The sequence below is a fragment of the Scyliorhinus canicula genome, chromosome 1 (genome assembly GCF_902713615.1).
Source record: "Scyliorhinus canicula chromosome 1, sScyCan1.1, whole genome shotgun sequence".
Classification (NCBI taxonomy): Eukaryota; Metazoa; Chordata; class Chondrichthyes; order Carcharhiniformes; family Scyliorhinidae; genus Scyliorhinus; species Scyliorhinus canicula.
This window is the reverse complement of record NC_052146.1, coordinates 173,890,265-173,902,932: the sequence shown is the minus strand read 5'-3', so window position 1 is coordinate 173,902,932 and position 12,668 is coordinate 173,890,265. Positions and strand designations below refer to the sequence as shown.

The 12,668-nt window shown below is 46.2% G+C and overlaps 1 protein-coding gene across 1 annotated transcript in view; it reads left to right on the top strand.

The window, feature by feature from the left end:
* myo6a (myosin VIa) overlaps positions 1–12,668 on the top strand; it is a 257,553-nt gene that overhangs the window by 219,147 nt on the left and 25,738 nt on the right. The window contains 3 exon segments of the mRNA XM_038802906.1: positions 8,572–8,701; positions 11,208–11,298; positions 11,998–12,148. Of these exon segments, the coding sequence (XP_038658834.1) occupies positions 8,572–8,701; positions 11,208–11,298; positions 11,998–12,148 (372 nt within the window).

The following is a 12,668-nucleotide window of genomic DNA, read 5'->3' as shown; positions in this document are numbered from 1 at the left end:
ATGATAAGGGCATAGTGTCGGTTAGATGGCCTTTAGTTTTTTTTTTCCATGTCGGTGCAACATCGAGGGCCCAAGGGCCTGTACTGCGCTGTATCGTTCTATGTTCTATGTACACCAGGGTGAGCAACCGTATTGGATTTTATGGGATTGTCCCATATTCAATGTGGTTGTCCAGTTTCCTGGGCTGTCTGCATCCAGGATACACCATCCCATAATTGTAAGGTTTGAGCTTCCCACATGCCTGATTCCTCTCTGGCGACTTGAAATACCCCAGCAGCCACCACCTTACTTCCCAGCTGCAACTCTGGCAGACATGTCTGCCAAAGCATCCTGTAAATTTCTGGCCAGGTGTTCACCCTGATATACATCCAGGTCTCTCTGCTCCTGCACCCTTTTTTTGAATGTACCCTTCATTTTATATTGACTCTCCCATTCTTCAAAGCAAAGTGAATCACTTCACACTTCTCTGCATTAAGTTTCCATTACCTTCTCGAGGGCAATGAGGTATGGACAATAAATACCGCCCAAATCAGTAACATCCCATGAACAAATATGTAAAAAGTAAAACAGCCTGTCATTTGTCCATCCATTTTACCAAACCTGTCTGTTATTTTGAAGTTTAACACACACCTCTTCACAGTTCATAATACTGCAAAATTTGAAATCTTGCCCTTTACAAGTTTAGGTTATTAATATATCTCAATAACCTTGGGTGACTGTCTGTGTGAAGTTTGCACGTTCTGCCCATGTCTGCATGGGTTTTCTACTAGTCCAAAGATATGCAGGTTAGATGGATTGGCCAATCTAAATTTTCCTTTAGTGTCCAACGGTTAGGTGGTGTTACAGGGATAGGATGGGGGAGTGGGCACAGATAGGCTACTCTTTCAGAGGGTGCAGACTTGATGGGCTGAACAGCCTCCATCTGCACTGTAGGGATTCTATGGTAAGAGCAGGTGACCCAACATGATCCTTAAGATACAAACCTTCCTCTGGCCTGATAAACAATAATTCGCTAATACTCTTCAGCCTGTTTTGTATTCATGCTGTCCCTTTTGTTCATGAGCTGTAACTTTGCTCACATGCCTGTTGTGTGACACTTTATGAAATGATGACCTCTACGCCACGGTAGCACAGAGGGCGGCATGGGAGCACAGCGGTTAGCACTGTTGCTTCACAGCCCCAGGATCCTGGTTTGATTCCCGGCGGAGTCTGCATGTTCTCCCCGTGTCTGCATGGGTTTCCTCCAGGTATCCCGGTTTCTTCCCACAAGTCCTGAAAGATATGCTTGTTAGGTGAATTGGACATTATGAATTCTCCCTCTGTGTACCCGAACAGGTGCCATAATATGGCGACTGGTGTCTTTTCACATTAACTTAATTGCAGTGTTAATGTAAGCCTACTTGTGACAATAATAAAGATTATTATTACTTGTACTCTACCCCACGAGGGAACATTCTATGTATTCTATCAAAATGTTTCATTTAAAGACCTCTCGGCCTTTTATCAAGACAGAAGAGACCCAGCCTGTTGATCCTTTCCTGATATGTATGCCCACGCATGCTGGTATCATCCTTGTAAATCTTCATTGTACCCCCTCCAGTGCCCTCTATATTTTTCATGATATCATGTCCAGAACTGCATGATTTACTCTTGAGCATGGACAAAATCACGATTGTTATAGTTTTCTCAACGTCAGCTCTCAGGTTTGTTGGCACTCAATAAACAGAGGTGGTTTCATTGGCTTCTGTAAAATGGAAGATGGCCGTTTAACCAAGAACTCAGAATTGTGAGGTTGCTGGAGCTGGTGGAGCAGTAGGCCATCCAAAGCTCTGCTTCGAGGGTGTTTGCAAGTGTGGTATGAAGGCCCTAAACGTTGATTTTTACACATGGGAGTCACTAAGCTGACGACAGAGGAAAATGGCAACCCGTCCTGTAGGCTGGAGTGCACTAACTACCACGACAGCCAGTGGCTACAGCAGCTTGACAACAGACGCCAATGCCAAAAATGACAACATTGACACCGGGTTCACAATTTTTGGCAAAATTGCTGACATTTATAGAAACTAAATATGAATGCGAAGTTGTCCTTCTGCAACTAAACCTTTGTACACACATGCAGTCTCGAGTCCCACGGTCAGGTTGCCAAGTCTGGTTAAGCATCATCCTGGGGATGAGGAATGATAGTATAGTGGTAATGTTCCTGGACAAATCATCCACAGCCCTGGAATAATGCCCTGGAGACATGCGTTCAGAGTCCACCGTGGCAGCTGTGGAAATTCAAATTCAATTAATTAAATAATCCTGGTTTTTAAAAATTAGCTTTTGTAACAATAGCCGTGGAACTAACAGATTGTTGTAAAAATCCATCTAGTTTACCAACGTCCTTTATGGAAAGATTGGATTGGACTTGGGTTTATTGCCAGGTATACAGTGAAAAGTATTGTTCTGTGTACAGACCAGATAGATCGTTCCATATATGAAAAAACATAGGATATACGATAGGTACACAATGTAAATACATAGACATCGGGTGACGCATACGGAGTATAGTACTACTCAGTAGAGATGTTGTCTGAAATGAAAAATGAAATGAAAATCGCTTATTGTCACGAGTAGGCTTCAATGAAGTTACTGTGAAAAGCCCCTAGTCGCCACATTCCGGCGCCTGTCCAGGGAGGCTGGTACGGGAATCGAACCGTGCTGCTGGCCTACTTTGTCTGCTTTGAAAGCCAGCGATTTAGCTGAGTGAGCTAAACCAGCTTCAGAGAGATCAGTTCAGCGCAGAAGGGGGTCGGAGTCTGGTAACAGCGGGGAAGAAGCTGTTTTTCAATCTGTTTGTTCGTGTTCTCAGACATTGTGTTTCCTGCCCAATGGAAGAGATTGGAAGAGAGAATAACCCAGGTGGGAGGGGTCTTTGATTACGCTGCCCGCTTTCCCATGGCAGCGGGAGGTGCAGATGGAGTCAATGGATGGGAGGCCGTTTTGCATGATGTGCTGGGCTGTGTTCACGACTCTCTGTAGTTTCTTCTGGTTTTGGGCCGAGCAGTTGCCATACCAGACTATGATGCAGTCAGATAGGATGCTTTCTATGGTGCATCTGTAAAAATTGGTAAGAGTCAATGTGGACATGCCGAATTTCCTTAGTTTCCTGAGGACGTATCGGTGCTGTTGTGCTTTCTTGGGCATAGCGTCGATGTGGGTGGACCAGGACAGATTGTTGGTGATTTATACACCTAAGTATTTGAAGCTGTCAACCATTTCCACCTAGGCGCCATTGATGCAGACAGGGGTGTGTACAGTACTTTGCTTCCTGAAGTCAAGGACCAGCTCTTTAATTTTGCTGTTGTTGAAGGAGAGATTGTTTTGTTACTTGTTCCTTACTTCCTTGTTGCCTTTCTTGTTACTTGTTATCTTACTTCCTTACTTGTTACGCCATGCCACAAATCACGTTCCTTACTTAGAACATAGAACATACAGTGCAGAAGGAGACCATTCGGCGCATCGAGTCTGCACCGACCCACTTAAGCCCTCCCTTCCATCCAATCGCCGTAACCCAATAACCCCATCTAGCCTTTTTGGTCACTAAGGGCAATTTATCATGGCCAGTCCACCTAACCTGCACGTCTCTGGACTGTGGGAGGAATCCGGACCACCCAAAGGAAGCCCACGCAGACATGGGGAGAGCGTGCACACTCCGCACAGACAGTGACCCAGTGGGGAATTGAATCTGGGACCCTGGCACTGTGAAGCCACGGTGCTATCCTCTTGTGCTGCCCTTACTTAGTCTGGCTTGGCTGTAATTTAAGACCCACAACAATGTGGTTGACTCTTAACTACCCTATGAAATGGCCTGACAAGCCACCCATTTGTATCAAACGCTACAGAAAAGTTCGAAAAGAATAGAACTGACCAGATCACCCACATTCTGCCCAGTCAACCCTGCAAAGTTCTCCTCACTAACATCTGGGAGATTGTGCTAAAATTGGGAGATCGTGAAGTCACCTGCATCATGTCACACCTACTGATCATCACCTATCACCTTCCCTCAACTGCTGAGTGTAGCAAGGGCGCATAATATACTCTGTGGGCTACTTCAATGTCCAACACCAAATGTTTTTTTCAGGTCAACTGCTTTGGGACATATCTGTCAGACTGGGTCTGCAACAAGTAGTGAGAGAACCACCATGAGAGAAAAATCCACTTCTCCCCAACAATCTACCTGTCATGGATACAGCTGTCAGCATGGTCTTGTGCCATGTGGGAACTTTAAGATTCTTCATCTGTTTTGGGAGACCACGTGTAGGAAGTTTCTCCACCTGCATGAGGATTCCCAAGCTGAAGTCGTTGTGGACTTCAGGGAGGCTGAATGTTTCTTGGATCATGTGTTCAAAGAAATGGCCATGATCACAGTGAGAATTCAAGATTATGGAGGAGCTTTCAGGTTGTGCATCAGTATCAAACCCATACTCGGCATTGGAGACTGCTGGGAGTAACAACACCTTGAAAGGTGCAGTGTGGCCCAAGGCACGAGTTGGAAAGGGAATGCACAAAGGGGAATAATAGAGTAGAGATTGAGTCATTGAGAAGGTTCCATTGTTAGGGGACAGACGGGCATTTCTGTAACCTTCATGAGTCCAGCATGATGTGTTGCCTTCTAATGCCAGGATAAAGGACATCACGGATAGTGTTCCCAATATTCTGTAGATGGAAGGAAATGTGCATGAAGTTGTGGTAAGCATCGGTATCAATGATAATAGATAGAATAGGCATTGTGGTCCAACCGTTACATTTGAAGGAACTAAGGAGGAAGTTAATAACTTGGAGCTCATGGGTAGTAATCCTGGAGCACCATTTGCAATGCCTCAGAAACTGAAATTGTCCATGTCCATATGTAGCAAGACCTGAACAATATTCAGGCTTGGCCGATAAGTAGCAAATGACAAGTACCAGACAATGACCATCTCCAACAAGAGAGATTCTAATCATCTCCCCATGACATGAAATGACATTACCATTACTGAATCCCCCAATGTCAATATCCTGATGATTACCATTGACCAGAAACCTGAACTGGACCAGCCATAGAAATACTGTAGCTGCAAGAGCAGGTCAGAGGATGAGAATTCTGCGATGAGTAACTCACCAGGTGACTGCTGAAGTCTGTCCATAAGGCAGTCAGTCATGTGATGGAATACTCTCCACTTGCTTAGATGAGTGCAGCTCCAAAAATACTATGGAAGCTCAGCACCATCTGGGACAAAGTAACCCACTTGACACGTGATCCGCCACCTTAAATGTTCACTACCTCCATCACCGATGCACTGTGGCAGCAGTGTGTATCACATGCAAGATGTACTGCAGCATCTCACTAACATCCCTTCAGCATCAGTTTCCAAATCTCTGACCTCTATCACCGGCAAGGACAAGGGCAATGGATGCATGGGAACGCCCCCCTCCCCGGCAAATTTCTTTCCAAGCCCCACACCATCCTAACTTGGAAAAATATTGCTATTTCTTTGACTAATTGCTGGGTCAAAATCTTGGAACTCACTGGCCAGCAGCAATTTGGGTGTACCTACAACAGATGGACTGCTGGAGTTCAAGAAGACAACTCGCTACCACCTTCCCGAGGGCAATTGGGGATGGATCTGCCATGACCACCTGCTCCAGACCTCATTAGAGCCTTGGTCCAAACATGGACAAAATAATTCCAGTGATGACATGGATTGCCTAACCTTGACACCAAGGCAGCATTTAACTGAGTATGGCATCAAAAATTGAAGTCATAGAATATTACAGCGCAGTACAGGCCCTTTGGCCCTCGATGTTGCGCCGACCTGTGAAACCCCTCTAAAGCCCATCTACACTGTTTCCTCAACGTCCATATGTCTATCCAATGACCATTTGAATGCCCTAGTGTTGGCGAGTCCACTACTGTTGCAGGCAGGGCATTCCATGCCCTTACTACTATCTGAGTAAAGAACCTACCTCCGACATCTGTCCTATATCTATCTCCCCTCAATTTAAAGCTATGTCCCCTCGTGCTAGGCATCACCATCCGAGGAAAAAGGCTCTCACTGTCCATCCTATCTAATCCTCTGATCATCTTGTATGCCTCAATTAAGTCACCTCTTAACCTTCTTCTCTCTAACGAAAACAGCCTTAAGTCCCTCAGCCTTTCCTCATAAGGTCTTCCCCATTCCACATTCTTCCTATAATGCGGCGACCAGAACTGCACGCAATACTCCATATGCGGCCGCACCAGAGTTTTGTACAACTGCAACATGACCTCATGGCTCCGAAACTCAATCCCTCTACCAATAAAAGCTAACACACCGTACGCCTTCTTAACAACCCAGTAGGAATTGCGGGGGTGGGGGGTCTTTACAGTGGCTGGAGTCATATCTAAAACAAAGGAAGATGTTGGAGGCCAATCATCTCAGACCCAAAGAATCATTGCAAACATTTCTCATGGCAATTTCCTCATTACAACCATCCTTAGCTCCATCATAAGGTCAGAAGTTCTGATATTCACTGATGACTGCACCGTGTCCAGTGCCATTCACATCTCCTTAGGAGGCAAAATAGTCGATGCCCACAGTGTAGGTGACAAATAACATTCATGCCGCACAAGCGCCAGGCAATGGCCATCAAGAAAAATAGAGTTAACCATCTCGCTTCATTAAGATCGCTTAATTTCCCCATTATTGACACCCTGAGGGCTACCATTGATCAGGAACTCAACTGGAGTAGCCACAGGAATACTGTGACTGCAAGATCAGGTCAGAGTCTAGAAAGTCTATGGTGAGTAACTCACTCCTGACTCCACAAAGCCGATTCACCACCCACAAAGCACAAGTCAGGAGTGTGATGGTTTATTCTCCATTCGCCTGGTTGAATGCAGCTCCAACAACACTCTAGCTAAACATCATCCAGGACAAAGCAACGCGCTTTATCAGCATTCACTCCCTCCACTACTGACGCACAGTGGCAGCACCGTATACCATATACAAGATGCACTGCAGCAACTTTCCAAGGCTCCTTCCAAACTCATGACATCCACAACTGGGAAGGACAAGGAAAGCAGATGAAAGTGAATGCCACCGCCTGCAAGCAGTCCTCCAAGTCATAAACCATCCTGACTTGGCAATGTATTGTCGTTCCTTCACTGTTGCTGGGTCAAAAGTATGGAACTTTCTCCTTAACAACGTAACAGTGCCTACAATACAGGTGTTCATGAAGGCAACTCACCGCTATGTCTAATGAGTAATTTGGGATTGGAAGTAAATCTTGCCCTTCTCAGCAATGTCCATATCCCAGGAATGAATAAAAGAAAGTGCATTAATATTTGCCATCTGGAGTTTCCAGTAACCATAGTCGTGAGCAGGGATTTTACATTGGTAGGGTCGTGAAGGCAAATTCTGAAGTAACTTTCAGAAAGGATTGGCTAAAATCTTCAGGGAGGAGATTTTACAGGACTATGGGGACAGGTCAGGTGTGTGGGTCAAATCGGTAGCTTTTTAAAAGAGTCCGCACTGGTATAATGGGCCAAATGGCCACTGTTGTAAAACTTCAGACACTTTGATCAGTTTATTACTCAAACATTTTAACCAGATGTCTTATTGGCAATGCGAACAAAGGCCAATACACGTGTATAATTCAACCAAATGTATTTATCAAACAGTAAAACAGTTATAGTATCACAACTAATAACAGTCCCAAGATACTACTTCCCGAGCCGATGAACTCAGTTGAGCTGCAGGTCCAATACTCTTGAGTCTCAGTTCCTTCAGGGCCTTTGTCTGAGAAGGTGGGTCTGCTTCTTCCCATCTCTGGCCAGTCGTCCAATCTTCTCGATTACCTCTGCGGCGAGTCTTCGCTGGGGAGGGTCCTGCAAGTCTGATCTTTCTACCCCTCTTATTGCCTTTCCAGAAAGTTCTCTGGCCCTTAGCCAATGAGGTTTGGGGGCAGGGGTTACAACACTCAATGAAGTTGCCAATTGCACCCCTGCAGGATACTCGGAATCACCCCCAGGGGTTCATCTCTAGGTTTATTGTTCGCACATAATCTTTCTCCATATATGGTAACTGGGTGCCAGAAAGTCTAGCTTTATCTGGGCAATCAAAAGCAATCAATCCATTTGAATAGGACCGATTTTCCCTGATGTGTTGTTGACAGGGCAGACCCAGATATGTCCTGGCTGTGTTCAGTGTATTTGAACTTGGCCATTTAAATTCCCATCAGGAACGCCTGTGGCTGTGGTTTAATTTTAAGTGTCCAATTTTATATTGGTCCTAAAATTTAGGCCACTGCCCATTTCATTAAACCACCATGATTCTATTGTGTGATTATTTCCGAATCTTAATTTGGTTTGCCTCAAAGTTTGTGACATCGCCGTGATCTACCTTGTGGGACACTGTGGTTAAAAATAGCATCATGTCATTGCACTCAAGGTCAGTCAGAATTTGATCGTGCAAGGCAACCTGATGGAGTGGGTCGGACTTTTCTTCAAAACCCCAGCCATATCCTGGACCCTTTGAGATCACTTCACCTGAATTGTTTCTTGCTCAGTTTGCAGAGTTCGATCAGATCATGAAGTCTGACCCAGAGCATCTGTCGGTGTTGATGCAACGCGTGAATCAGTGGCTCGTTTGCAGCAGATGGAAGAAGGTTCAGTGGTGTTCGCTGTCTGTCATTAAATGTAAGTTGAAATGCAATGATTGTGTTTTTTGAGGAACCAGTGTTTTTTTTCTAATATTTCTCCACATCTTGTTTACAGTACCTTTAAAATGAGTTTATTTATACACTCTGACATGGGCAATAACCCATGGAATTGTTTTGTGTGAGTCGTTCTGGGGTGTCGTGAGGGAAGCTGATGGTTATTGCCATCCCCATTTGTCCTTGGGAAGGTGATTATGAGGCTTTATCTTAAACTATTGCAGTCTTGGGTGCTGAGGGTGCTTCACAGTGCTACTCGGTAGGGAGTTACACAAATATGACCTAGCAATGCTAAAGTCCCAATGATGTGACTTGGAGGTAATGGTGTTCCCATGTATCTGCTGCCCTCCTTCTGTTCAGTTTGGAAATTTCTGCACTACATTTGTTAGCCACTGTGGTCACCATGCGCCAGTGGTGAAGGGAATGAATAGTCAAGCTAATGGATGGGGTGGAAATCAGGCTGGGTTGCTTTGTCCTGAATGTTATCGAGCTGTTTGAATGATGTTGCAGCTGCACTCATCAGGCAAGTGAAGATTATTCCAATACACACCTGAGGCGGGATTCTCCGACCCCCCCCCCCCCCCCCCGCCAGGTCGGAGAATTGCTGGGGGGTGCGGCGTGAATCCCGCCCCCACCGCCTGCCGAATTCTCCGGCTCCGGGGTTTTGGCGGGGTGGGAATCACGCCGCGCTGGTCGGGGGCTGTTGGCAGCGGCCCCTCTGGCGATTCTCCAGCCCGCGATGGGGCGAGTGGCCGCCCATTTTCGGCCGGTCCCGCTGGTGTAAATCACAACAGGTCCCTACCGGCGGGACCTGGCTCCACGGGCAGCCTGCAGAGTCCTCGAGGGGGGGGGGGGGATCTGGCCCTGGGGGGTTCCCCCACAGTGGCCTGGCCTGCGATCGGGACCCAATGATCCGTGGGTGGGCCTGTGCCGTGGGGGCACTCTTTCCTTCCGCAACGGCCGCTGTTAACCTCAACCTCTGCCATGTCAGGTGCAGAGAAGAACCCCCTGTGCATGCGCTGGGATGACGCCAGCACACCCTGGCGCTCCCTCACATGCACCAACTCGCACAGGCCGGCGGAGGCTCTTCGGCGCCGGTTGGCGCGCGCCAAACATTCCGGCGCCGGCCTAGCCTCTGCACCTTCAGGGCAACCTGACGCCGGAGTGGTTCACGCCACTCCTCGGCGCCGGTATGTCTCGCCCTGCCGATTCACGGAGAATCCCGCCCCTGATTTGTGCTTCCTTATAAATACAGATTGCTGAGAGTGAGAAAGTTTTGTTAATTTCTCAGCAGCAGCTTTGCTCTCCTCTTTAAAACATTATATTGCTGGTTATTTTTTTTTTGTAAAGCTCCTAGTGAGATGGAGCAATGTTAGTTGGGCAGTGAAACATTGTCTTTTTGGACAGATGCTTGGGCATTTCTACCTTGGTTCGATTCCGAATAAAGTTCATTTTTTCCCTTAGCTTGGGATAGTGGAGTAATTTCGATAGTTCGATAATGGAGTAATTTCAATTTCCTGGGGCTGGTTTAGCTCACCAGGCTAAATCGCTGGCTTTTAAAGCAGGCCAGCAGCACGGTTCGATTCCCGTACCAGCCTCCCCGGACAGGCGCAGGAATGTGGCGACTAGGTGCTTTTCACAGTAACTTCATTGAAGCCTACTCGGGACAATAAGCGATTTTCATTTCTCATAAGGTCACTGCATGATCTGTTTGAGTAAGACTTCCATTTTGTGCTCAACTAGAAGAAGTCCTCGCCTGCGCCCGCTCTCGCCCCGCCTGCACCCACAGTGGTCTCGCAGTTACCTGCTGCTCGTTGCTGCATCAATTACAGGATGATTCTAACCTATGGTAACTGAGTACCATAAAGTCTAGCTTTATCTGGCCAATCCACAACAATCAATCCATTTGAATGGGACAGATTATCCCCTGATGCCTTGTTGACAGGGCAGGCCCAGACTTGTCCTGGCTGTCTGTCTCTGTTCAGTGGATTTGAACTTGGCTGTTCAAATTCCCATCAGGCCTGCCTGGAGCTGACTGTGATTGAACTTCATAGATCATAGAATTTACAGTGCAAAAGGAGGCCATTCGGCCCATCAAGTCTGCACCGGCTCTTGGAAAGAGCATCCCACCCAAGGTCCACACCTCCACCCTAACCTCATAACCCAGTAACCCCACACAACACTAAGGGCAATTTTGGACACTATGGGCAATTTATCATGGCCAATCCACCTAACCCGCACATCTTTGGACTGTGGGAGGAAACCGGAGGAAACCCACGCAGACACGGGGAGAATGTGCAGACCCCGCACAGATAGTGACCCAAGCCGGGAATCAAACCTGGGACCCTGGAGCTGTGAAGCAGTTGCGCTATCCACAATGCTATCGTGCTGCCCCTTAATTTAAAGTGTCCAATTTTCTTGAACCGAAAATTCAGACCCCTGTTTGTTTTACGACAGTTGAAAACTATTTCCTTGATTTATTTCTGCAGTGAAGAATAAGATGAAGTACCGAGCTGCTGCTTGCATCAAGATGCAGAAGACTGTCCGCATGTGGTTATGCAAGAAAAAACATAAACCACGGTGAGTGGAAATGTTAGCTCCCTTAACTCACCACAGATATGGTCAGGCCTGCTGAGATTGTCCAGCATTTTCTGTTTTTGTTTCAGAATGCAGCATCCGTAGTAATTTTCTTTCTTCTTTGTGAGTGGTGCAGATGTTGGTCACTTTTTAAGTAGCTTTGGTGATGGCAGTGATCAGTTGCCCTGGTCTCCTGATAGTTGTGCACTGGGCCAGATTGTTTGTGATGTTGTTCTGATAGCCAAGTCCATTAGTATTCCTTCTTAGTGGCTTATCCAATGGAAAGAATCAAAAAGAAAAGGAAGCATGCTTGCCATGGAGCTAAGCACAGCTCTTTTGAACTAACAGATGTAACATAGTATGCCACTACCCTGCTGTTGTTTGCCAGGTAACAATGTGGTATCTCAACAATTGGAAGAGGTTGACTCGTGTTCAATGTAGATGATTATTTCAGACTGGATCGTGGTACTGTTGGAATCATATATATCTCACTCGAGATGTATTTCTGCACCAAAGGCAAAATCATTTATATGATCGACTTGCCACATTGCTGCTGCTGCTGAGTCTGGTTTCACTATGTTTTGGTGTTCATTCTGAACCACTCTTCCAATTCCACTAATTCTCCAGCTCATGCACATGCTCCTTTATGTATAAAGTGAGAACATCTTTGCTGATTGTAATTGAGTTTCATCCCCCCCACAGCATTGATGGTCTGGTGAAGGTGAAATCACTCAAGCAGCGGGTGAACAGAATGACCGAGGTGGTGAAGGCCCTCCGGGAGGGAAAGGCTGAGATGAGTAAACAGGTCCAGGATCTGGATTCATCGATTAATGCTCTTGTGACCAAAATGAAGGTAAGTATTTGAATGAACAGGCTTGAACGAACCCGTAACAGTTCTAACTTTTCTTCTGGTGCCCACAATTCTGTGTATGACAGTGTGATCGCTTTTCCTTCCAGTTACGCAGGAGCGAGAGAATGGCAGATATTTGTGAATGAAACATTGATGCTTTTGTCACACACCATTGAATGGAGCATTTCCAATACTCCTGCTTGGGCTTCTTGTGTTCAAATCGAGGGCATGTCACCGAATCAAAATGAATGTGTGGAGTGTGAGAAGGACAGTTTTGCTGTCGTTACTTGGTCAACTTGATTTCCCTTGTACTCCCATTTGCACCCCCATCTTGGGGCAACAATCAGATTTGAGGTATCGCTAATGGCTCACCTGAGAAACTTCTTCAAATTTTTAAAATTTGACACATATTCAAGTATCAAATTGCACCGAATAAAAACAATGATCATATTAGTTTGTCGACCGCAGAAGTCGTCTTCCTCGTTCTACCACGTCAAACCTCTGGGCGAATGTCATTTTCTTT